Source organism: Dinoponera quadriceps, unplaced genomic scaffold, assembly GCF_001313825.1.
Source record: "Dinoponera quadriceps isolate SergipeBrazil2010 unplaced genomic scaffold, ASM131382v1 scaffold316, whole genome shotgun sequence".
NCBI lineage: Eukaryota > Metazoa > Arthropoda > Insecta > Hymenoptera > Formicidae > Dinoponera > Dinoponera quadriceps.
The window spans coordinates 138,074-165,873 of NW_014554530.1; the positions used below are offsets into that span (position 1 = coordinate 138,074).

The window sequence follows — 27,800 nt, forward strand, 5'->3', positions numbered from 1 at the left end:
AATATTGTTCTCATATAACGGTGCATTATTTACAACGAGATTGCGCAGTTTATCTCGCTACCGGATCGCAGCAACAATAATCGATCGAGTCGACAATGGAGAAAGTTGCGCGAATAAAGGAGCCGAGTGCAGGCCAAGCATTGCTTACAATGAGAGAAACAGCCGATTCGTTCGTGCTGCTTGTTTTTTTAAGACGTTCTCAAAATTAAAGCGAACTATTACCGTAATAGTCGGTTTCACCGACGACGGTTAACTTGAACCTCGGCCCAAGCACTCCCTTATCTCTTTCTAGAACTAGAAATTCGACCATTAAACGCGACGGCTGCGAAAGACTTAATTGGTCCATTTTTAACGAAGCTTTCTCACAGTCTGCCACATTTCTCGTGAGATTCTCGGTTTGTCCGTCGAACGAGCCTACTAGTGGTAACGCAATTGTTTACTCTTCCTGAGAGGCGTGTGCATATTAATTAGAGAAAAAAATCTATTCATGGGCACAACTTGATTACTCCTTTTTTAATTATGAATCGGACGTACCAACTGAATTGCAACTTGCAATTCAGGTGAATAAAAATGAAACCGCGGTGAAATCTCTCAAGGGACTTAGATCTGGGTGACAATCGTCGGCAGGTCGTCGATCGCTCGCGATATCGCATGAGCATCCTAACCAGAAACATAATATATAGATATACACATCGCGTGTCTACAATCTGAGCGGCACGAAAACTACCAAACAGCTAGTATCGCGTTATAATTATTTGCGTATGCGAAAATTGTCTGTAGATGCGTTTTATTTACGGCAGTTTACAAATTGAGGTGTAAGATTCGGAAAGAAATATCCGGTGTGCGAGAAATGCGTCGAACGAAGAGAAGTACTTGGGAAACGAGCAAGTCTATTATAATGCGGCGAACAATTTTTTTCTTTGCTATTTTTTTTTCAATTTATATTCCGCGGAGGATATTTTACGACGACGTGACGAAACAACATTTCCATGGAAAGTTATTATTCGACGATTGTGCAGAAATGATACATATGATACAAATGAAATACCGTTATTGTACTATTGATATTATGCTCGCTAGAGACGCGACATAATTCTTGAATTAGGAGAAAGCTGAGAGAGCTAATTGGCTATTCGCTTGATATAACGCTGCCGACGGGCGCTTCACTTTCATTGGAATAGAACGGCAGACACACACATACACACATTGTGGCGGCAGCTTCGTCTCTTCCTCGGTTCACGAACTAACCGTGACTACATCCGGCTACGATTAGAAACGACGATCGAGCACAACATCGTTACAGTCATTGTTCGCTAATAATTGCGCAATAGCTGTCGTATTATTTGCCGGCTCGATTCGTTGTAATTTGCGCCGGTTTGATACCGGAACGTGCTCGTCGACGAATCCGCGACAAAAAGCTACCTCGTAAGATCCGCTTTGTAATTCTTCCCGATATCCGGACGCGCGTTCACGTCGCGGGACGTCGCGTCTCGATAAATCGCGAATTTACGAGCAAATTTGTCGGCCGCGGATTACATTAAAACGTCAGTCGGGGCGAGCTGGTTAGTCGTAAGATCGATTTTGGATAACGTCCTGTGCACGACGTTGTCCGGCGAGAGCCTCCGGAGACGCGTCCGGACGTTAATGGATTAACTTGGCAAAAGCGATCGCGCCGTGCGACAAAATCGCGCTGTGCGACACTACCGGCCATCTTCAATGTTACATCTATCTGTTGGAACCGTACCGCGCGGATACGGCGGATTGATAAACGCGCCCGTAAAATCACAAAGCGTCGATTTATGGTTCCGCACCGTCGCCATCGCCGTCGCGACGATTCTATTTATAATTGTGCGGAAACCTGAGGCACACACGTGCACGCGTATATGTATACTCGCGGTGAGGCTCGCTGCTCTGTAGACGGGCTATCGAGCCTCGATTCGCTGGAAAATTACGAGCCTCGCGGTATCGAGCACACCGGCGGACACCCGGAGGCTGTAATAATGACATACATATCGCTGCTCGGGTGGAAATTTAAAACGGGGGCTGTAACCCGATTCTGTAACTTCCTAACGACAACGTCTAGATCTGCCGTAGCGCAGCTTTTCTGGCATACGTCATATTTGCGCAATGACGGCGTAACGGTAACGAAACTGTCGTTAAAAGAAAGGCCTTACGTACTTTTTCCCAACTTATCTGGGACCTGTACAGAAATGTAACGCTCGTACAAATTAAGGTCAGGTTTGTAAATCTAACCAGGCTTTATCTCGGCATGCCTAGCTAGGTTCTATCTTGGTACGTCTGACCGAACCGTATCTCATAATGTTATCAATTTATATTTCAAATGCGGTCTTGTAGCCTGCTTCTATTAAATGTTTTATTAATACATAAACATACGTTATTTTTATTAATACACATATACATACAGATATATGATACACAAACATTATTTTGAGGACCGAATCGAAATTAATGAATTCGATCTTGTTTCGACCTTATTACGATGAATTTCACTCAAGTGTTTTGAAGATCTCGCTTGAAACTATTTGAGGAATTGGCTAATTGGATCTTGACTAAGCCTTATGAACACCGGCCTTGTTAGTAGGAGCTTTCAGGGCCTGTTCATGAAAATCCATTCGGAATTTGCCTTTCTTCGCCATATTTAGGCGAAGGCCATCACAGACTTGAGGTACGCCACCGATTAATTTCTACTCAGATATTTATACGTTGCGTTGTGCTGGACAGCGGAAGTAAAATTACGAGATGCTGGAGTAAAGGCGATGCTCGAAATATAAATGGCACAATACCCGGCGATTTATTGTCTACCGTTTTCATATTGGTAGATGGAGATAATAGCGAAATCGTTAAATCCGACTCGCTCGCTCTTGATGGTCTCCAACGCCATCGGGTCTGATCGTAAAATTTAGATGCTGCCGCGTAACGGTGAATCGTAAATTTATGGGGGCATACCTTTTAAGCGTTTTCGTTCGAGGACCATTTGCCGCGGATGACTGCGTCTTACGATACGTCGTCGCAAGAGGAAAAAAATTGCAAGAGTCGTGAACTCGCGTTCGTTCTTCCGTACGAATTATTCGGCTTCCACGATTCCCGAAATGCGGTTGACATAACGTCCGACGCGCAAAACGAGAGGCACTGCGGGAACTGCGCGACAGACAATGCGCTATAAAGTGTCCGGGGTTGCTCTGTATAAGGAGCAGTTCTCGTTTTCTTACTCGTTTTCCTCACTTACTTCCTTAAGCAAAATGTCGCATTGTTGGAAGAACCAGGAACAGAAATAGTAAACAACCCATTCAGGAATGCTTAACGCTGCAAGATTCGCTCCAAGATTCAGCGTCTGTTTTCGCGTCTTTCGGGAGGAGCGTGTCCGGTTTGACGGATCATCGTGTAAGGGCTTAATTAAAAATGCACGCGGATGAAATGAAAAATACAAGCGCCTCAGTCACTTTATCAAGCGTGAGACATCGTATAACATAAATCCCGCTAGGCGCGATTGTTACTTGTTACGCAGGGCGCGGTCGGACAAACTCGTTTTGCTTGTACATGTCGCTTTTGATTCTTCCATGTCGCGCTTCTCGTATTTCCGTCTCGTATGGTCACGTCCAAGTATCAGGATCCTCCGCTAGTTTTGTATCGATGTGATCGCGCGTCCAGGAAATACAATAGTTCAGCCGCGATTTCTCGTAGCAGTTTACGTAGCGTAGTGAATGCGTGGCATTCGAATGCAGTGTCCGATTCGATAGGTACGCGCCAATCATTAAGCTCAATTATTACTCGAGCGAGCACCGCGCTGCAATTTAATTTCTCGAACGCGTATCGATCACGCCGATTATTGAATGATGCGTGTCGAAATTGCCTCTTGAACCGTTCGAATGATCCGTAATTCGTCGAAACTCGGAGAATTCTCCGCTGTAGTATTCCGTTTCGAGAGAAAGAGAGAGAGAGAGAGATATTTATTGATTGGGACTAAGTCCCCTCAAGCGTTAGTATGATAAAAGAAGTGCAAAAAGAGGGGGAAAAACCAAAGAGAAAGAGAAAGCAATCACACTAATACAAAAGAAAAAAATATACATAAAATTATATACACGTATATAACGAAATATAATTATACATTAATAATGATTCACTCCGACGTTCAGAAAAGTATATAATTAAATCTAATCTAATCCAGTGTATTCTCTCAATTAAATATAAGTGTTTTACAGTTAATCGGTAAGTCCGCTCTGATATTCGAGAAAGAGAAATACCTACTGAAAGAAATGTTGTTGAATCGATAGAATTTCTAATGCCACGCATCTTTGGAATGAGTCTCGTTGATTCAATGGCGATATCATTGAAATTATTGAATTGAATTAATGTACTTTAATTATTGGACAAGATATATAACATAGTAGTTTTAATGATATTTGCCATTGAATCAAGAGAATTGACTCGAATCGTGTTGCTGTTGGAAATCTTCTCGACTCGACGGAATTTTTTTTCCATGTAATCTTAAAGTTATATAACGATTTTACAGACTTGATATCGTGGAATTTTACTCCAAATATTTATAGCGACGTGCCTAAATAATTATCGACATAAAATAATCGACATAAAAAAGAAAGAGAGAAGGGAGAAAAATGTTTGACAGTAAAAAGCGGACACGAAAACTGGAAAGTGAGAGCGCGACTTCGTTTTATGGTCTACGATTTAATAGTTAAGAGGAACTCGGATTATCCCCATTGTCAATTGATTTCTTAATACGTCCGCTCCCACACAATCCGCCGGTGCCGTGTGGTGCCGTGTATTGTTTACATCAATAAAAACGGAGTATGGGAACGAGCGTATTAATCCTCTCCGGCGACCGTGTGGGCGACGGGGAACGGATGACAGCAGGGATCCGCTAAAAAATTTCTCTCCTTCCAAAGAAGGGGTGCCTTATTACGAAATTTTAATCACAGCCGGACGTATTCTGGCATTTACGACGGTGTGGGAAGCGAACGAGAGAAATTGCGGGCGTAGTTATACCTTTCCGAGTCGATTCCATAAAAAAAAAACCGGTTTCCCTTCCCATTTCTAATACCTTCCTGGAATAATCAGGAAACACGAGGGAGGAAGTTTCCTCCTCCGACCCCGATATCAGATTATAGTTCGCGCATCACGAATTGAAGAATATTCAAAGTGCCAACTGTTTCTGTAACACATCGCATCCAGCTTTTCAGCAACGCGTGTCTGTGCTATGAATATTTCACGAAGCGCTGAGCATGAGACTGCGAGCTTTAAATAATAACGAACAATCGGCGCCGGGCCGGCGACGCGACGCGCGGGACTGGACAATCGATTCACCAATTCATCCCGTATTTTTCGCGAGATCGTTCGAACCCTATGAAATTCAATTCGCGCCATCATTGCGGTGTATCATTTCTGGGTCTGCGTTACGCAAGTGCCTTTCACCGGCGCGCTAGCTGTCACCTTCTTGTGCGTCAGCCACATTGTCCGCGTCCGTGCGGCGCATCGTCGCGTCGCGTCTCGACGCGTCACGTCGTGCCATACGGCCGCGCGGCATGCGGACCGATGGTATTCTCGATGCGATGCGCGACCCCTCTATTTTCGTCCGGCACTGGAATCCGCGTCGAATTCTATCATCCGCGTCCCCAAACGAGTGAGCAATCTCGGCCCGCTCGCTCGCGGAACTTGCCTGCGCGGATATATACGCGCGCTTACGAAATTAAGAAAGTCCCAGCGCGTTGAGCATCGGCGCCGGCGCGCCGAGATTTTTCATTTTCTTCCTCGGGAAATCGTAACAACTTTCGCACGCGCGCGCTTTACATAAGACGGCGAATCGATGTTACGAGCGCCGAGTCGAGATGAATAATGGGCGAGGCGCGTAAAAACGAGACGCACAAAATATGACACTCCGGGGATCGTACGTGTAAGGAAATATTCGATATCTACGGTTCGCGTCGATTCACGCACGGGAAGGAGGAATTAGCTGTCCGTATATTAGGTGCTTGAATTCATTCTCGCTGTTGACTAAGAGAGGTCAGTTCTGCTACTTCAACATGGCCGGAAGTGACCGTTGATACATGAAAGTATCGTCAATAGGCTTTAATAATCAGTATGTGACATTAGATCGTAAAGGAACACCATTTTTTATCGCATTGAAGGTGTCGGGTTTCGTACCAAAAATGGAGCATTTGCGGGAAGCATTACTTTACTCTTCTGTTTTCATCTCAAAAAATCTGCTGAGAGTCATCGTTTGCTAGTGGAGGTTCATGGGGAGCATGTTCTATCTTCAACAATTTACAGAGATCGGTGATGACAAAGAGCGCCCTGGTCAGCCGTAAAAGTTTGAAGATGGAGAATTGGAGGTATTACTGGAAGAAGAGTCACGTCAGACGCTCAAAGAGTTGTCGGGAACGCTAAATGTCGATGAGTCAACCGTTAGCAAACGTTTAAAAGCAATGGGAATGATCCAGAAGCTAGGAGACCCATATGAACTGAGAGAAAGAGACATCGCGAAACGTTTAACCATTTGTGAATTGCTGCTTCAGAGACAAAAACGGAAGTCGTTTTCGCGTTGAATTGTGACTGGCGATGGATTTGTTACGACCTAATCCTAAGCGCGAGAAATCATAGGTGCGTCCCGTCAACATCAACGCCAAAACAGGATATTCGTGGAAAGAATGTCGTGCTGCGCATTTCGTGGGATTAAGTTGATGTAGTGTATTATGAGCTGCTGCAACTGAGTCAAACCATCAATGCTGAACGCTACCGACGACAATTACTCAATTTGAACGGAGCACTCAAAGAAAAACGGCTGCAATACGCCGAAAGACACGGCAAAATTATTCTTCTCCGCGACGATGCTAGGCCACATGTTACAACAGCAGTGAAGGAAATCTTGAAGACACTTGGATGGGATGTTTTACCCGTCCTATTCACTAGACGTTGCTCCTTCAGATTACCATTTGTTTCGGTCGATGCAGCATGGCCTTTCTGAGCAGTTCTTCAATTCTTTCGAAGATATGAAAAAACCGTTCTTTTGAAATAAACATGAGTTTTTGTAGCAAAAAATAGCGAGAATTAATTCAAGCACCTAATATTATTAACTTGGATGTTTAATGCACCGCTATAGCGCGACAGTGCACCTACAGATTCAATGAAGTAGATTCAAATGGAAGCCGATAACTGCCGCGTCGTATAACACGAGATAATGACGCACGTTTAGAATATTCCCAGCGTGATTTATACCGGTTTTCCGGATAAAGTAGAAGCTAGCTTTTGTCACCTTCCTCATACTTCATTGTTCATCCCTCCCACCGATGATTCATATTCTCTCTCACCTGGATGCGCGTATTGCGCTTGCTTCGTTTTATCTTCGCGAGAGAATCCCCGACTACTTCGACATTACACATTCCACGATTGTATAATACACAGTACCGTAATTTCCCATAAACGCAGCTGGTACTTGGTCAATCTCTTATAATAAATCACTTTCCTCAACGGTAATTAGCTTTGACTGGCCGAGATGAAAATGGATATTTTCAAGAAGAACAAGAAGAGGAAGAAGAAGAAAAGAAGTTACACCGGTTATTTAACGCTGGTTTCGATGGGACCCCATTAAGAGTCATTAATCATTAGACACAACGACCAGCACGCTAACAATCCGAAGGTACGCAAGAAGCGTGTGAATTAATTTCAAATTAGTAAGAATTAATCTCAGGATGAGAGACGGCGATAAATTCAACATTGGAATGGATTATCTCACTAAAGCTAGATAAGCTATTAAGCGGTTTACGACAGTACAGGCAATTTGTATTCTATGCACTATTTCGTTCGAAAGACACTCCTCTTCGAACTTGCGCCGTGTAAGGAGATACTGCGAGAAATAAAGCAGTTACGCGCGTTAACTAGTGGCGATAACGCGATACACGGGCGGGAGATGACAAGGACTAATACCGGCATCCGAGAAATGGATTTAACTAATAGCTTCGACTAATATATCACGGCCTTGTTACCGGGGAATATAACTTAGGCGTTGTATCTTTCGTTGCACGTCTACCGGTGACGACTGTCGCCGGATTCATCGCCCGCGTTCCCGAAGGAAGCCACGCTCTCGCGCGTGTCGAGCTTTCTTCGTGAAATTAACATCTCCATTAATATTATACGAGCTGCGAAATTATGCTAGACCGACCTAAGTTCGCGCGATAGGACGTGTGATTTAACGGTCGTCCAAATGAATTTTAGCCACGTTGTTTAATTGCGGCCATAAAAAGTCGAATTTAAGGGCGGGGACATCTGTAACTGTCGGGGCCGACTAACAAATCGCCGTAACTGGAGCGAGTGGTGGATTAAGCGTGGCTATTATCGAGTAATTTAAACGCCGCGGTCGCAGAAACGCGCGATATAGTGCAGTAAACATCTAGACCCGCGATGACATATGAGAACGCCATTTATTGTACTATTTTAACGCGCCCCTCCCTCATTTCCCTCAAAGAGAGGAAGATCGCATTAGATGTTGCGTCGAAATTTGAGAATATTTATTAACGTTTGAACCGACTATTACTTTGTTAATCCGAGAGAAAGAGAGAGAGAGAGAGAGAGAGAGAAAGAGAACAATCTTCTTTCTTCCTTACTTTTTATGATACCCGTGGCTTGAAAAAATATCGAAAATGGAAGCTAGAAACAATTTTCAATGACCGAATGTTTCACCTTATCATTTAGTTAGTGTCCGAGATATAAATTTACAATAATATCAAACACATTATATTTGCGAAGTTACACGGAGAGAAATAATTTTGCTGTTGTAGCGAAATCATCGTTACTACTATATTCGTTGCGACAGCAATATAATTTAGCTAGCATAATCAAATTAGCGAATTACTCGTAATTAGAGCAGAAACTGTCTTGTTGCCAGGATATAAAATATTCTGCTGAATGAATTTGTCTTTAAGATACGTTAATTTTCTTATGTTTACTAATTTCTTCTTGTAGCAAAATAATTTGCAGATTCAACGAAATAATTCACCGAATGGCGATTAATACGCTTAAATCGTCGGTTAAATTAGTCGTTGGAATCCGATGAAACGTTAATCCCTTCCAATTTCATATATATCAAAAGTTAATAATTGAGTGTAGTAAAATTCAGAACTTAAATACTAAATATAGAAATATTACTGGCGTGGTGCACCAACGTTAATCTAACGTTCCAAACTTGTTTGCGCCAGATGGTGAAAGTACTGCAGCAACCTTTAGTCGCTTTGCCTGCCAGCGTATTTTCCGTTTGCGTACTTGAGAGGAGAAACCTGGGAACAATTATGGAAATGTGTCCCTTCTACTTCGAAGGGACAGATTTACTTCAGAGCCGTCCTTTTACTATCTACTTGAAGCTCGGGAAAAGATTTTTTCATCAACGTTTCATGCATTAAGCAGCTTTAACGAAAATTATTTTCTCCAGATTAAGATGTAATAAAACAAGCCGCTTCGTCATTTTATGATTGGCTTTGATGATAGCAAGATTAAACACATTTCCGTCCTTCACTTCGCATTGCGGGTCCTCCATAATTATTTATACGAAATACACACATGTTTCGATGAAAATCAATACACGGCAGCGAAACCACAATAACTGAGGTTGTTTCCTCGAAATTAAAATACGGTGGTAAAATTGCTCCGGGGTGATTTCATTATCTTCAATGATGGTAGAAGGGTTAATACTGCGAGCAGCGTGCAATTCGCTCGAAACGGGTTTGAGCGCGAAAGCATTGCCGCTGGAACAATGCCATGATCTGTTCTTTAGGAGGTACCGTTAAGTCACTAAGAGAGACTCGCTCGCGTCTCGTTTGACTTGGTATAAGAGACGAAAGGTGAGCAACTACACGAGCAATACGGTTCTAAAGCGTAGACAGATCGATATTCTGGAGATTAGCCGACGAGTAAACGCGTAGAGCGTATTTTTCAGAAAGTTCAAGCAATTTCGAATGACGATTGCGAATCAAGGTAATGTAAGATAAGAAAGTGCGAAAAGCTGATGACATCTCTTGTTAAGCTGCTCTCGTCAAATTAAATTGTCTCAGAGTTTGCTTCAAGTTTGGAAAATTTAGATAGCTACGGCAATTTATGTCGCATAATTAATATCGGATAATTTAGGCTGGATTTTACTTTGATAATCCAATCTAAATTACCCGATATTAATTACGCGATATAAACTGCCGTAGTTATTTGAACTTTCCAAACTTGAAGTAAACTCCGAAACCATAATTAACGAAAACTTTAATCAGCTCCAGAGTTTATGAAACTCCATAACTTGATTATTCGCAAAACGGATAGTCTTGGCTGGATCGATCTTTTTCCGCGTTCAAATTAAAACTACGAAGTTACGTACACGGAGAGAAAGGTTTCTTTGAATACAGTATTCTTATTTATTTGACTTGGATCTATGTTTGATTCAAACAACACAATTATATATCAAACATCATTTTGTTTCATTAAATTAAACCATCTTTGATAGAAAAGCTCTATTATTTAAAGGAAATAAAATTTAATTTCCAATAACATATTATTCGATTATGTTTTAAATTTCCTTTCGCTTTGATAAGCCGAATAATTTTTTAAATCCAGAATTGATTCGTTTGAACTATTCCGATGGATAAATTTCTCTGAATTAAATAAAATCGATGAAATCTCCAGAGGAAGAAATCGTTCTCTCCGCGTACATTCCGTAAATTACGAACGGCCAGAGTAATGAAAGGCTCGATCAAATATCCGCGATGAGACCGCCTCCTTCGCGATTACAGCGAGGCAAAACGACGCGTAAATCTGCGCCCGTTGACTTTTGCGTTTCCGCGCGAATTTTCCCGGGACTTTTCCGCGCCGGCCTGGCGAACGGACAATATATTTATAACGCCAGTCGCCGCCCGAGAGATTAATTCACTCGGTGGCTTTTTATAAGGATGCAATTCACGCGTTTAAATAAGTGGGTAAGTGAGAGCAGAGAACGGAGCGGCGTTAGCCGGCCGGCCGGCTGGGGATGATTAGGGCGGGCGCCACGTAAAGTACGCGCTCGCTCGTCGGCTGCATTCTACGACGGCCACTGCGCGAGTACGCATGCCATCGGGACTTACGTCGGATGCAAATAATACTGAAGTGTGTACGCGGTGGGAGCGGAGCTACGGGAGCTAATGACCGAAAGAGTATGAGGCCGCGTCCTCGACGTTTCCATGACGTGAGAAAAGGGATCGTTACTCGCGCGCCAGCTCGAGCTTCGCCCACACGCGCGTTAAATCGAACTTTGTAATCGGCCTGCCGTCGCCGCGATTATTCCACCGTCGTTGACCAAATGTCGCCATTTATGGCCGGGACCGATTTCTTCGTGCTCTCCTGCGGATTCGGGATCCGCGGATTCCGCGCGACCGACTCCACGGGGCCGATATTCCTCAGAGCCCCTCGGGTCCTAAATATCCGTTAGGATACAATTTCGGCCGCGATTAAGATAAGATTTATTCCTTTACACAGCTCTCCAACTTCGGATAGTAAATAATTCGGTAGCTCGCGGCTCTGAGACAGAGAGAGAGAGAGAGCTTGGAAGTCGGGAATGCCGTAAGTCAAGATGTTCCGAGATTTACTCGAGTCACTTCTATATTTGGATACTACCGTAATACGAAAATATTCATGCGTGCATATATATATATATATATATATGAGAGCGAGATTTCCGATGGCACCGTTGCCTCTGAACTTGATACGCGTCCGTACATCGTCAGCCTAAACGCTCTAATTGGAGAAACGCAATCAAGATCGCGCCGCGTCGCCTTTTTTCTCCAACGATCCTTGCGCGCCTGCATCGGCGCCCGACTAATTATCCGCAATGGCAGATAGTTTCGCTGCATTTCGCACCGGCGCGGCGCATTAATTTCCGTCCCGGTGGTTGTTTATGCGAGTCTCCGCCTTCTCGCATTCGTGTCGCTGACCGGCGAGCGAGCGTGCGCGCGTTGCCGCTTTTAATTAATAATCCGTACAAGCCGCGCCGATAGAACGTCGATATCAAGGATTCCGCTCACGCACCCGTCCCGCAATGATTTGACACTGATTACTTCACCGTAGTTTATCGAGCCCACGCGGCCATTACTTTACTGCACTAATTAACTGCCGAGATAAAAGTTCACTTTGGGAATAATTTTGCTCGCCGATACGCGCGTACGAAATAAAATTATCGTATCTGCCGTAGGAAACGAGAGAGAAAGAGAGAGAGAGACGTTCGCTTCCTCTCATAATTACGCTCGCAATAATATCGATTATAGTAATTCCGAACGATTCGTTAATAAGTCGGAACGAGTTCTTTTTCGTTCGCCTTGCATTCCGCGCGAGAGAGCGCAAATTCGCGAGGGAGAACGCGCGTTCTTGTACGGCAGATTTGCTCGCGGAGATGCGCGTGGACATCGTTGGCGAGGTTCTTGTAGCGGTTGCAAGTCGATGACCGTGTCGCGACATGTTGCTCATCACCGGGGACCGCCGACCGCAGAAACGGTTTGTAATTGGCAGGTATGGCAATGCGACACCACGACGCGATGCTACACGATACACTCGACTCGTGGATGCATCTCCTCGCGAACGCACATTCCGTGGCTCGCATCATCGCCCTTCGATCTCTTCCAGCGGGAGAAGGAGGGAAAGAGCTCAGGGCCTTCTTGGACGCGACGTCGTGTCGTACTCCAATATCGTCTCGTATCTTGTCGTGACGGATAAAGCGCAATGAGACTTTATGGTAGCCCCGTTACGGCTACGTCAGAAAATATCAGGAAATCTTGACGGACGCCCACTCGCGCGCGCACTGCCACTTGCTTCGTCAACGTGCAGCGATGAAAATTACACACGGCGGGTGTAAAACGTATTCCGTTACTTTTTAGTTACCACTGGAATGGATAATCGGAGATTTATAGTTGAGAAGAAGGAACAAATCGAGACTCGGGAGGAGGTCTTGAGACTTCTGAATGGAGGTAGAAGCGCGGTAATGGCCCGTCGAATTTTGAAGAGGCTGGCGATCATTCGCCAGCGACGATATGAAAGAAGAGACGCGATGTATCTCGCGGTACCGCGTATTCCGCAGCTGTCGTGTTATTTAATATGCCGGTAAGCGTGTCAAATAATATCTTTCTTTACTTCTCCCTTTTCTCCCGCGTCTCGCCTTTGTCTCGCTTCCACTGACGCTCTTCGCCGTTGACCCCGCGTGTGCGTGCGTACGCGCGACGGAATAAGTTTCGGCTGAGGTAGATTTTGTTTCGCCGGCACAGTGTCGTGTGTCTGGAACTTTCAATTTTCTACCTCACTTTATGCGCTTTTCACGCTTTCAGTAACCGTAAGACACTCCCATATGCGTGGATATAACTGATTTTAGTGTAAGATAAAATGCTATTAGGTTGATGCAAGTTCCTTTTGTTTCTTCATCATAATAGTAATAATAAATCTTTAAAGGAATAGAAAAATTCTTTAGATTACAATATCGATTTATTGCGGATTGAAAAGCAGACATGATTAATAGGCTCATAAATAAAATCATTAAATTAATAGAGAAAAAATACAAGGTATGTTATAAGATCGCATGCATTATGGAACGTTTGTACAACAGGGTGCAAAAAAAAAGAAAAGAAATCGACATAGTCAGGAAATGTATTTGCTGTTATACATAACCTGTTGGTAATAGAATTAAGATTATATATTGAGTTCTATGTTGCGTAACATGAGAAAGAGGGCAAAGTCTTAATGTTCTGGATGGTACGACAAGCGGTATGTGCTCTGATATAACTAAACAGTTTCAATATGGTGATTAAAGATATATATATATATATATATATAAAGATAGGGTCAAATATCCATTTTCTACTTCTATTCAAGGATAACAAATGCAGTCGCGGAGAAATGTATTGATATTCGTGACAACGCGAACGACATTGGCTCAGATAGAAGTTATAACTAAATAATATTTCTAAATCTCGAACATTGAGAACAGATTTCACGAGGATCGGTCTCGAAAGCGCATTATTACTTAATATTTGGACATTGTTAAATATTAATATCGCTGATATTGTTAAATATCAGACGATTTAATTACGGATTACGATGAAGAAAGGCTCTTATTTCAGTTTCTGATGTATCGCATGCTGCCATCGATAAATATTATAATTACGTTTACTAAATGTTCCTTGATTTCTCACGTGGCACTCCACATTTTCTTATCGCGAAGGCTGTATCCAAAGGTCTTCCACGTTGTAAAAATTTGAACCGGCGCCAATTACCGCTTCGCACGTAAATCTTCTTCCCGTGGACCGAACGTAGCCTTGCTCGCGTGACTGAAATCCAAAAGAATTTTTATACCCTATAATTGTAGGGGGGAGGAAAGAAAGATCCGTGGCGCGGGCGGCTCTTTCGCATCGATTTCGCACCGGAGATCGTCTGATGGCCGTCTTTAACTCTTTGCGAATCTCGCCGGCCAATTTCGTAGATTGGCGAGCGATCTGTTCGAGACATTATTAACGTTTTCAAGACCTTTCCATTGTTGTTGCCTACAGACAGGCGTGCTGTATACCTTCGTTCAGTTTTTATCCTTCCACACGGAGTCTATTTCGAAATCGAATGAAATGGATAATTACTTAGAAATTTAATCGTTAAACATTACGTGAGATGTTCTGAATCGGAACGTTAAATTCTACATTAAGTCTCCAAGTGAAGAAAATGACAATAACTTCCCGTGTAATATCAAAGAAACACAATGGAAGACCTTTGAAAACTTAACGTAAAACTAAGGCTTAATGTAGGATTAAAATTTCGACTTGTTTTTGAGAATTTTCAATTAATTAAACTATCGTTGCTCGTTCGATTGCGAGGAAAGTCGACGATGTGGCTCATGTTACGCCTAAGCCATTTGGCCTTTATCGTAGAAATATGTCGAAGATATCGCGTTCACTACTTACAAAGGCGGCGGTATATATGACGTTTCACTCCTTTTCTGCGCTACCGATGGTTGCTCTCCCGGAGCAGTTCTCGGGAAGGCCTTCGGAAGGTTGCGATCTTGTTGCTCGCTTTCGCTTTGTGTAGCGTGTGTGCGTGTCTGCGGAATATTCTTCTATCGCCAGGAGCTGTTACAATCGCCGGGTGTATAGGTATTGTGCGCTCATTGTAAATTCCTTCACGTTCTCCGCCTTCCGGCCGACGTCCTAGCGCACCGTTATCGAAAAAGTCACTTTGTCATGTACGGTAAATACGGTAGAGTTCATCGCAAAATATGAGCGTATCGCGTGATAACACGAGCAAAATAATTCGTGATCATGCGCTAATGTAATCTACCGTAAATGTATATAATAATAGAACGAAATAGTCGTTCGACCATTAAATAGTGTAACTCATAAACGTAAAGATATTAAATACACACGATGAATCTTCGTAAATATAAAAAAAAAGAATCGAGATATTGGCGATAAGAGACAATTATCGTTTGATCGGCCAAGTTGACTCTTGAATCGAGACGATGACTCGAGTATAATTCAACGATATTTGCGCCTATGCGTCACACCCGTTTGCCTTACCCACATTGCTCGAGAAGCAGCGTTTGTCTTTTTATTCCGTGGACGATTTCGTGGATGATCGCATAACGCATACCCGCCCACGTTGCGGCGTAATTGTATTGTAGCTGAAGAAATCTTAGCAGCTCAAGGCGGAAGAAAAGTCAGTCCTAAAAGGCGGTCTGTCTCGGGCGAAGTATCGAGGCCCCTTAACGGGACCTTACCATTGGCCATCCGCCATAAATTACACATTATATCGCGTAAGAGCCAACCCACGTGCCGGTAGATCGTAGAGTGCTCGCGAGATGCATTTTTCTTGGCTGTTCGCATGATTTACGGCTGACTGTAACCCTCCGAAAGTCGGAAGTCGGATATCGTTGCATCGCCCGTTGTTTATATCCGTGTATTTTAATGGATCGCAATCGAGAAGTCCTCTCGTATAAACGAACGCGCGAATAACGCTGAGTATATCGGTCGCATGGATTGAATTTTTATCTTTCATCAATTTGCGTGCGATTCTAAACATTTTCTAAACATGACGGTCTTATTCTCTCAAATACGATTTCCTCTGAATGCCATTGTTACGCATTTTTTTACAATACACGACACTACGTTTCCGTCGATTTTTCGTAATCACCGTGTCAATTATTGTTTCATTAAGAAGAACATTAACTTCGCTCATTTTATGCTTAGAGAAAACTTGTCATAACTACACTGAAAATTGAGTTTAATTGGAGTCTATCCGATAATGGACGATTAAATGCGTTTTGGTTGAAAGAAACCAAATTTCTAGTTCTCATGAACTAAATTTAATTTTTACGCAGTAAAGTATTTTATACTTACGTTAAAATCGGCTCTTATTAAAATTTTTGTGATGACTTTTTAACGTATGTATGTTAATTTAACATACTGTGTTTATGTTACTTTAATATTTTATGTCGAGTCGATGTGTAACATATGTAAATATTGAAATAATACATTTTATATTTCAATATCGATCAATATGTTATGGATATTAATTTTGTGTTATTTTTTGACATATTATTTGTATTACTTTACATATTTATCTTTCTGTTGAATTTGAAACAAAAATTTGTGTCGAACATTTGGGAATGTATTAAATTCATCACAAAAAATGTATAACAATAAATAACAATAATAAATATAAAATATATTCTATTCGATACAAAATTTTTTGTGCATAACCAGAAATTCTGTTTCCTTCAAGATAGATCCAACCGAACCGTATTTTCCAATGTGTTACGCTCCAATACGTGGAAACGTAGATGGGAGATACACACTATGAAAAATAGAAGTCAATTACCAGCAATTTCTTGTTTCGTCGCTTTTTCGGTCTTATCATTTACGATCGTTTCGTAAGTCACATCGCGGCTCGAGGGATGGCCGCGGCCTATGGGCCGACTAATCGAGCATACTTGAGTGATGTAGTACTCGTTTTAGAGCGTACAGCGGCGCAGCCGTTAAAAAGTCATGCCCGTATTCGAGGATAAATTTCTCATCTCGCAATAATAATAAGGAACAAGTGACGCTGACCCTGCATAACGGTGCCACATCGTGGAACATGATTTGCCAGTACATCGAAATCGATGTCGTAAATTTTTCGCGCGTGGTCGCGATTCCGACTTCGTCGGAAAATAATTTATGTGCGTTTTCGAGCACGATCTCTGGACGTGGGTGGATACTCCGCGCGGGCCATCGGAGGTTTGCGCGATTGAAATATCCGCATGCCGGGATCACCGATGCGCGAAACAATACATTCAGAAAGCAAAGCGGGTGTTCCTTTGTTACCGTGCAATCGAAGGAAACGAGAGTAAGAACGCGGCATCTCGCTGAGCTCTCGTACTTCCAATAAAACAGAACTGACGGAATTAGAAAATACGAAAGCGGTATATTCATTGTATCCGAAAGGTAATGAACAATAAACGGATGATAAGTAACAACGCTACTATCCAGTTATTTAAGTCACTTTTTGTCACTTTTTCTTATATATAGGACAAGTCACTAAAAGTCTCTGAAAAATTCATTATCGTCACAAATGAATCACTATATAGTTACTTTTCCTCCTTGACTTGCTGTTAAATTGATAAAATAGTGTTTTATATATATTTTTGTCGTCTCTCTTAATAAAACTGGTTTGAAAGCATACTTGTTTATGTTCTTGATCTCTCTTTGTTATGAATTTTCAAACCGTTCTATGAAAGAAGCTACATGTGAAATTATTCAAAGTAAACCTGGGAAGGTAAGAGTAGGTGTTACTTTTTTGCTCAAATAGCCTTAATTACTCTCAGGACAGATGACAGAAATTGTCACTTTTGTTCATTATTTCGATGTCTGAGATATCACTTTTTGTCACCTCTTCTACCAAAAACCGATCGTTATTTAACTTTTTTGTTCCGGTGATTGGATGTCAGCGCTGTAAATAATAATAAACCAAATAATATAGTTATTTAAACTGTTTGTGTGTGAGGGAGAGAGAGAGAGTATCAATCACAATTTTTATACATCAATATATTATCTTGATAATAATTCACGCAAAATACAAATATGCATGGCATTTTGCAGGACAGGTTTTGTGCGGAATAGGCGTAAACGGTTTCTGTAACTTTCTTCTATGACAATTAAGCGGAGCAACGTCATTTTCTGCGTTATGCCGCGAACAAGCTTTTCAGACAGTGCATGTTTGCTTGTGCTCATAATTTAAAATCATCACACAAGAATACGATTTTTACAACGAGGGAGATTTTCTACCCTAACGATTATCGATCGAATTTTACTATCGCTAATTCGAAGCTGTTCAGTTATTATTGACGCTTAATAAACATGTCACATAGATTTATAGTTCATTTGTAACAGCCATCTATTCCTGGCTCCACGATGCACGAATATCGCCATGAGCGATTCGTGTAACATTTAACAGAGAGAAGTGCGACATAACTCTTTTTAATAGATGAGTTTACGAAATTTCAGCGTCCCGCTTTTCAGGTAGAATTCTTTCGTCGCTAAGGTCAATGAAACGACGGCGGCGTTTTCTTCCTGTCGCCGTCGCAGTTGGTCCAAATGGCCAATGATAGTACCACGTTTTTATTAGTAACCGTAGCAGACGGTTCCCGTGAATCTGCGATAAAGGTAACGCGAATGAGTTGCCTCGGCTCGCCAGGAAATTCAAGCAATTATTCCTATATACAGGGTGTCCTAAAATAATCGCTTGCGGAGTACACCGGGAGATTCTCGGTACCAAACGAAGCAACTTTTCTTTTATCAAAATTCCGTTTGAATAATAGTTTCACATGAGAGTTATTTAAAGTTGCCGAACTTCCTATATATATAGAAACTTATTTACATTGTAATACATATTTATGCATCCGATTGCCATGCAATCTATATATCAGTTATACGAGTCTCGTCCAGACGACTATCTCTGTTATCACCGAAATTTTCTATTCGATCTTACGGGCAAGTACCCTGAAACAAATTCCGCTTTGTTCGTTTATATGAAAATACTCTCCGATTTCCTACTTGCATCTACTCAACGATCCAAATCTACTGCAGTTTGGGAATACATGAAAAGTGAGCGTTACGAACCTTGGCTGGGATATTTCCTCGATACATAGTTGAGCGCTTTCCCGCAACAACCGTTGCTGAATCTTTCACGAAATTTTGGCGTGGTAAAAGTGTACAGGAGCGGGTTGATCGCGCTATTCACCGGCAGAACAAAGACTACTATCCAAGCGTGTAAATCAGCTGCAAATTATTTATTCGGTCATTATTCAAATTTCAAGCTATCGAGCTATTAAATCAATCGGACTCGTTTCGTATTGACATTTTATTCTTTTTTTCTTTTTTTTTTCAAAGGAGATTCCTCTAATTTGCGCGATTATATATATATTAACGACTATTAATCGAGACGACATTGCGAACGAAGCGAGTAGGTGAGGACGCGTAGATCCCCGCATCGGGGTTTCTGCTTACGTGGCACAGGATACTTCATCATGGCGAGGATCTTCAACGCTATAATCGGTGCCCAACATGCCGCGTCTGTCAACACGATTAGGAAGAACCTCAGGGCGAACTCAGAATCGCCGGCCGACAACGGCGTAGCGTGGCGCGTTCTCCAGATGCTCGCGAACATGCCAGCGTAAACGTAACCGATAATCATCAATCTGCAAATGAATGCAACGATAGCTTTGCGAAGGTTCTCTCTCTCTCCTCTATAAAATATCGGGGTAATCGCGAAATGAGAACTCAGATCGAGCCTGTGGCGCACGTTGATTACATTTTTTTCTATTAAAACGGACCGATATTATTACCGTGCGATTGAGTTTATTTGAAAATTCCAATGTCGATGATTGGATGTAATTATGCGGTACAAAGGGGACCCCAAAAATTGCTCTTACAGGTACGTTTTTCTTTAAAAGAGTCGCGGATAAAATCGTGTGTCCCGAATCGTTACACCGAGGTATGTAATGATAACGTTAAATGACCGTTGAACCACGATTTATAATATCTTTTATATTGGATAAACGTCAGTTGATTCCATATTGCGTAATGTCTGATTACAAGGCCATCCTAATAATGCGCAATTTACCCGAGGAGATTAAGTCCTAGAAAGATAAAGGCCGAGTATTCCCAGCCTATCAAGTACGGGTCGTCGATGTGCAGAGGAAAACACATTCCGTTGACACCATAGAACCTCGTGCTGCTCCTCCAGTGGATGACTTTCGATTCGGAAAAGACAACAAATTGATCGTCAGGAAGTCGGGAATTACGGACAATTTTTTTTCTTTCTCGGGGAACTCGATCTTTCCGCAAAATGATGCAATTGTCGATTCAAACATACTATAACGTTTTGATATAACTAAAATAATTGACGGTTTACTCGATCATATTCGTTCGAAAATTCGTTTGAAATAAAAAACATTATTCTCTGACGAAAACAGACCTGGCACAACGGCGAGGATAAGTCCAATAACCCAGATGACGATCATCGACAAGGATGCGGCTTGGGATGTCATGGCACGATGACATTTTAAAGGAGCTGCGATCAGAATGAATCGCTCCACGGACATGAATGACAGGATGAGCACGGAAACCTTGGCGATCAATTTAAGAGATTATTTATCTTACTTCCGTGGCATAATTTCGTGACGTCCGATTTCTTGAATATTAAGTTGAGCTTAATGTTTCATAACACATTCAGAGAACGAAATTGTAAAATATTGCGAAGCTAATCAATTGAGTATTTTAGCGGCTTATTAAAGTCCTTGCGAAAAGACGATACGGTTATCAGCAGGGGCGAAAATGCAGAATCATTTCGTAGATCTCGCTGAATAGTAGTGCGGTTGTAACAAACAGTACCGTTGAACAATAATTGCACGTTGCGAATTGAAAATTGTGCGGTCCAGCGAGGTGTTAATGCGCATACCTCGGATGACGTCATCGCTAACGCTCCTAGAAACGTGCAGGACCATGAGGACATCCATGCCCTCGCTTCCTCTTTGTAGTTATCGCGGAACTTCGCATCTTCTATGGCGATTATGAAGAGATATATTCCCATCAACATGTCGGACACTGTAAAAGGATTACGTGACTTACCGCCTTGTGATTTATAGCGAGTCTAACATTAATATACACGATCGATCATCGTTGCGCTTTGTTGTGAACCGCAACGATGATAACTCGCGTGCACTTCGTGATTCGTGCGTACCACGAATCATTTCAATACGGATTATTTATGCTGTCGTTATCTCGTGTATAACGGTTTTACGTGTGTGATACCGTGTGATATGAAGCTACACCGGGCGATTCGCTGAACCCTTCAGATTTCTGTGAAAAATTCTGTATTCAACGAACATTGAGATCGGAAAATTATCTTTTAGCTTCGCGTCTCACCTTTCTGAAACTTAAAGATGTTATTAGAGACTTTGTGTAATTACCCGCGAGATTTCGGATGATGATACTTAGAACACGATTCTCGTCCTTGGCGATGAATCTTCCCCAAAGAACGAGACTATTACCAACACAGGTGACACAAGAGATACTCCAAACGGCTGCCCTTAACATAGGTTTGTCCAGCAAATGAGACATCGATGACACACCTTGAGGAAAAGAGGAAGATAGGAAGAAAAAAGGAGAAGAGGGCGGAGAAAGAGAAAGATAGAAATATATTATTTTTCGTTTTAAACGTAACTTTTGTTACCGTTGTTTCAGCAATGAATTTCAGCAATAAACAACGTTAATAATTTAAGAACTTTCAATTATTATCAATTAAATTATCAATTCAAATTTATTACACACACACGACCTTACCATCGCTAATAGGTCTGCATTTCTGTACCTTTGGTGCGTAAGCCATGCAGTAGTGGAATTTTTTGAAATACCTGAAATTTAAATGTATTTAATTCCATTTGTTAATAATATGCTTTAATTCGTCTTTGTTTTCCACGAGCCAACGCACGCTTCAAGTAACAGAAAAACGTACACAAAATCAAGGCTTGGTAATATGAGGAACACATCCTTGTTCATGTTCTCCATGTTTATGTCTTCGACGCCCCTGAAATTCAATGTAATTACATAATTGGAAAACTAATCGGTCAGTCTACCATATTAAGGTAATAGTAGCGCTAAATGCCGTATTTTCAGTGGCGTATCAAGGAGGCTACGAAGAACTTAAAAATAGAAATGAAAAGGATATTAACTTCATGAAATACATATAAAAGGTTTTATTTTCAGTTGAGAATATCTCAGCTTCGAATAGTCAATCGCTGATTTCTAATTATGCCAGTAATCAGGTCATATTTAAATCTATATATACTACAAATTTCAACGAATTTTTGAGAAATTTATTTTATGCTCTACTACTATTTTAATCAGAAATAAGACAATTGGCTGATCAAGCACATAAAGATACTGCCATAAAACGAAATTGGCGGCCAGTTTCACTTTGCTTCGCTACTATTCTCACATATCGCGGAGTACCCTGCTAAATAAAGGCAAGGAGAAAAAAAATACCTATATAAATAGCCAGATAGCTATGGGTTTTCTTCGAACGAGACAAAAAGATGCAACTTACAGGGAACGGAGATTATTCAGCGAGTTGAAGAGTGTCGTCGGTAATTCGGCGACGGGATTGTGACCGATTAGCCTGCAAGAACGTGATTATATCAGGCTCTTTGCTAGAGCGATTTGATTTGTCCGTTTATGCGGATTCCGGTTTACGTGCGTGCATGCATTAAATTATAATTAAAACCGGTCGCGGCTGTACGTGACGTTTCCGTAGTTCACTTTCGCGAACGGATACTCAGCGGTAAGCGCTGGCGAATGCGGGCCCGAAGCACGTATACGTGTAGCTCAAGCACTCAACGGTAAAGCTGATTACCCTCGGGAATTGTGCTACGGCTACGGTTAAGTTTGCGCACTTACAGCTTCGACAGATTATTCACAGGTTGGAACACGTCCGGCGGTAATGTCACTATCTCGTTGTAGGCCAAGTTACTGAAAGGAGATTGTACATTATTATAATAACGCTCTTCGATCGCCGCGCTGTTCGGTCCGCACTATGATTCATTAGACGCGGCGGAGTTCGCCGTTGATTGAAATCGATCGCGCACCTCGACGCCATGCTAATGCACCGGCAATCGGGATGCAACTCGGTATCACTGTAATCGACGATTTAGAATAAAAGGCAGCGGATACCGTTAGGATAGATTTATTATTAAAGAAAGAAATAGTAGCCAGTGAGCAAGAAATTATTTACACAATGTTATTGCAATGATAATGCATAACATGTAACGTTTTCAAATGTATAGTTTTTTTTAATGTTGCGTACTGCGTCATTATTAACAATATTCGTGTGACTAAGATATTAAAACACGTCTACACTATGATTTTCGTATTTAGGAATATTATATTACCAAGTAATGGTTTAAGAACATTTATAAAATCGAGATGTTTATCAAGTTGCTTATAAAATCCGCATAAAGCCGATGTTTCAAAAGATTGATTTAATGTTTCCTACTTACTGGATATCGGCTAAAAGTCAAAACATAGATCTTCTAATGATTTAATATTTAATACTAATTCAATACTATTCAATGCTAATATCATCAATATTAATGTGTGTATGGGAGGATGCAATGTTCGGACATATATTGACGTGGATTATTGTTAATACTTGCAAACTTACAGTTCGACAAGTTGCCGCAGATTTCGGAACGCGCGTTCGTCGACGTTGCTCACGCTATTGTCCTCCATACTCCTGAATCATCGTTGCTCCGTTAGTGGCTCGCATGAATCTTATTAACAATGACAGTAATCGCTTCCGTAATCTACTTACGTACGTACAGTGATTTCAAAGCGGGGCATCCGGCGAACAGATCTTCCGTTATCGACTCGAAGCGATTCCCGTCCAGTATTCTGAAACGCTACTTTGGAAAATCGAGAACGCGCACGTGTACATCTCATGTTTTCGAGATAAACGTAATAGACTTACATTTCCGTCAGCGTCGGCAATCGTGGGAGCTTCAAAGTGGACGTCGTCAACATATTATCCTTCAAGTTTCTATTTGCAAATAAAAGAAACGCAGCAAGGTAGAAATAATCTTCGGTAATTACCCTAAATGAAGGCAGCGAGTGTTAAAATACACGTGCCGTACACATCTGTACCGGTTTCGCTGGTGTGAACATTTCCCTTCTCCCGAACGGTGCAATATATGGATAATTACTTAGAATTCTCTGCGCGATTTCATCTAATTGCCGTTTAAGATTTATACGTATTACTCACTGTCCTCTCTCTCCAAAGTTATCATGATCTTGCTGTGCGTGTCGAGGAAGTAATTTGCAAACGGATCTATATTTTCACAACGATGTTCTGCTCGGACCGATACATTGATTATGCCAAATAGCCCACGTACTTATCGTATACATTAGATTACTCAAAGGCTAATAGCCAACTTTAAGATTTCACTCTTACAAATTATGGTCTTGAACATAATAAAAAAATACAGACAGCGGTGTAGATAAATGGAGCAGAATGCAAGCTTTCCAGTGATAACGTCAAATAATTTTAGCGTTAGAAAGTCCGTATATAACGCGTTAAATAAGAAAAACGAATTTTTATTTCGTAAGACACGTTGGAAACTCAATATCGCGATCGAGATTGGCTATTGCGTTCTAAATAATCTTAGATAGTCTTTTGTACTGTGATGATTTACATCAAATATATAGCGGTGCTGTTCTCGAGGTCGGAAAAATCCGCTATCGCAATCTCGTTTTGGTCCAGTCTCAGGGTCTCCAATTTATCCAGTCCCGTTAGATGTCCAGGCTGTATTTCGTTGATTCTATTACTATCGAGAATTCTGTACACGCAAACGAATGTTCCAGCTTAGTTATTTCTTTTCAAGAATTTTATTTATCTATTACTTATTTATTTATAGCATAAACGCGGGAAAAATTTCCTCTTTTATACAAATAACAGAGAATAATAGAAGCAAAAGTACATAAAGTAAAAAGTAAAGTAACGATGAGGATAAAAAAGATCTACATTTCTATGAACAGCGCACTTGATTTGTTTTAGGACATATTTTGAGACGTGTTACTCGTAAATATTAAATAACCATGCAATATTCAAGTTGCAGACAAACTAAAGAAAGATATAATAATCTAATCATTGAATTTGCGTTACGAAAATATTTACTATATCTAAGGGTGAATCTTTAGTAGTCTGATAAGCTTTAGTTTAATAATTTTAATTAAAATATGAACAAAAAAAAATATATATATATTTTGTGTCAGTTATATAGAGTGTGCAAGTACTTACAACCAAATTAACTCACTTTGATGAAAAAACGCTCCTTTTTCCAACTCGATTATATCGTTATTATCGAGATATCTAAAATTATAAAAAACGCTCTCTGTAACATTCACGAATTGCTCCTCCCTTGCATAAGCTACATAAAAAAGACATTGCACATGGATAACTTACAATAAACGTATTTCCGAATATCTCGATAACACATTACGAGACAAACGCGTGAGTGAATTTTCGGTTAAAAATCTGCAAAAGTCTCGTGTTAATATTATTAATTATTAATAACGGCGACATAAAAAATGAGATATAATTGATTTGAGTTGATTGACACCTGCGGTTTAATTGAACTTATTAGTAGAGCTGCAAATATTTTTTATCATTTTTATTTAAACAAAATCTTATATAATGTAATGTTATTGCAAAAATATAATTTATAGAACATACATTGCTGTAACATTCGATGATAAATCCTGAGGTACGTCAGTATAATTTGTGCAAGTCACATGACATTCGTCGTAGATGCAACTGGCGGGTGCGCCAATTGTGTCTGTAGAGAAAAATAAATGAAATTTCGTATGAACCTCACAAAGTGCAGATGCATGTATATTTTTCTTAATATATTCGTCAATATATTACCGCAATTTTCAAAGTCTCCCCAATCTCTATCTTTTTTAAACCAATCCCAGGTTCCGTGCATGTCAACTGCGTAGTAAAATTATCGTTTAAAATTGGAATTGAAAAACTATTTTTAAAAATATGGGGAATTCGGATGTTTTGTTTTAAATTTAACGAGTTTTAAAACAGGTGACTTAATAGGATAATGTGAATATTTGCGACCAAAAATGTCTACTACTGATAATAAACATTTCTGAAGTAATAAATATTAGAATTCTTTGCAGAAAATCTATCTGATCTGCCAATATTTTGAAAACATAATGTAAAATAATAATTATGATGAATCAGCGGGAAATGTGTTAACCACACAGTGCAGTAAAAATCTGAAACACACAGCAATTTTCCATGGATTCATCGTCGCTAAATGGACAGTCCAATATGCCATTGCACCAGCTGTGTTGCGGCATGCATGTGCTGCTGTTGTAACAAAGGAATGTACCAACAGGACACTTGTCTGAAACGCATGCGAAAATGTTTCAGAAAACTTGCCAATATACTTGGTATTATCTTTTTTTGTTAATTACTACAAAGTTATATAGTCATTTTGTGAAATTTATACATAAAACAGTTAATATATCGCGTATAATGACTTGTACGAAAACGATGATTACTGAGAGTATTTTTCAATGTTTTCTCACTGTAGAAGTAGTAATTATCTAATAGCTATATATGTTACAAATTGAAGGACGCATTTTTATCTGGTAAGAGCGACGCGTACGTGCTGTGGAATAGAAAATAGCCACTCAAGTAGCCTATATGTTTGACGATACTCAATCACTTAGACTCTCGAGTAAAAGATATTGTATACAACAATTTTTCGTCTTAACACAACGCCTTTGTCTGAATTTGACGGTAAACACGGCAAAAATCCATTTCACAATCTCATAAATTTGTATATCTTCAGGATTCTAATTACTGCTATCAAAAACATTTTATGCGATTGAGAAAATTTTACTTTTATAATTTCGATAATCATCTACCCATCAACTTAAACCTCAGCATCCTTTGTGATTCTTGTTATAACATATAGTCGAAATATTATACTAAAAACGCAATACTCGGTAAGATTTATTGAAATTTTTTGCGGAACAATGAAAATAAAATCAATAGTAAAATACACACGCGCACCCATTTAAAACGACCTGCTATTTCAATCGTACCTTGACTGAAGTAGTACATGAGTCCAGAAAGTAGACAGAGCGTTGTAAATAGTGATGCACCCACAAGAACGATGTATTTGTATCTCATGATGCCTTGATATTTCTGTTTATTATGACTGGAAAATTTAGTCAAAACTCTTTAATAAATTCTTAACTCTTCGAATAACTATTATATATCTCGGAATTTTTATACGAGCGGGATGCGGTGTGCAAGTGGTTAGCACACGGGACACTAACTGTATGACACCAGTTGCATCCGTCTGCTCGATGTAAAGCTCTAACGTGTCGCACACGCGCTCTTCGTTGACCCTGGAAGAGCTTTCGTGTTCGTACGTATTTCTTCGAACCTCTTGATTACTCGCATTGCTGCATTGAATAAACAATGTAGCAATGCTAATAGAAAAAATTTACCGCGTAATCTATGAATAAATTGCGACTTATGCGCTCTATCCAAGCGATTCTGATTTTTGGATTGTTACCTTTAAGGGGTTTTTTCCTGACGCAAAATTGTTATAAAATTTCTAGTCGGGAGTTAGGTGATCAGAGGTTAAAATTTCTTTAAAATGAAAGAAAACGTTAAACCAATTA

General features: G+C 40.7%; 2 protein-coding genes across 2 annotated transcripts in view; one reads left to right on the plus strand and one right to left on the minus strand.

The window, feature by feature from the left end:
• Positions 1–27,800, plus strand: part of LOC106751844 (odorant receptor 82a-like) — a 45,374-nt gene that overhangs the window by 8,411 nt on the left and 9,163 nt on the right. The window lies entirely within an intron of this gene.
• LOC106751830 (relaxin receptor 1) lies at positions 18,997–27,300 on the minus strand. The gene is made up of 21 exons (XM_014633023.1): positions 27,213–27,300; positions 26,357–26,506; positions 26,014–26,079; positions 25,822–25,924; positions 25,552–25,623; positions 25,387–25,458; positions 24,782–24,925; positions 24,061–24,129; positions 23,913–23,984; positions 23,755–23,826; positions 22,992–23,063; positions 22,642–22,713; positions 22,051–22,122; positions 21,879–21,949; positions 21,506–21,667; positions 20,995–21,140; positions 20,512–20,662; positions 20,158–20,287; positions 19,542–19,732; positions 19,155–19,313; positions 18,997–19,034 (listed from the first exon to the last, which is right to left on the minus strand). Exons 1-21 carry the CDS (start codon positions 27,298–27,300, stop codon positions 18,997–18,999), a joined length of 2,172 nt encoding a protein of 723 aa, XP_014488509.1.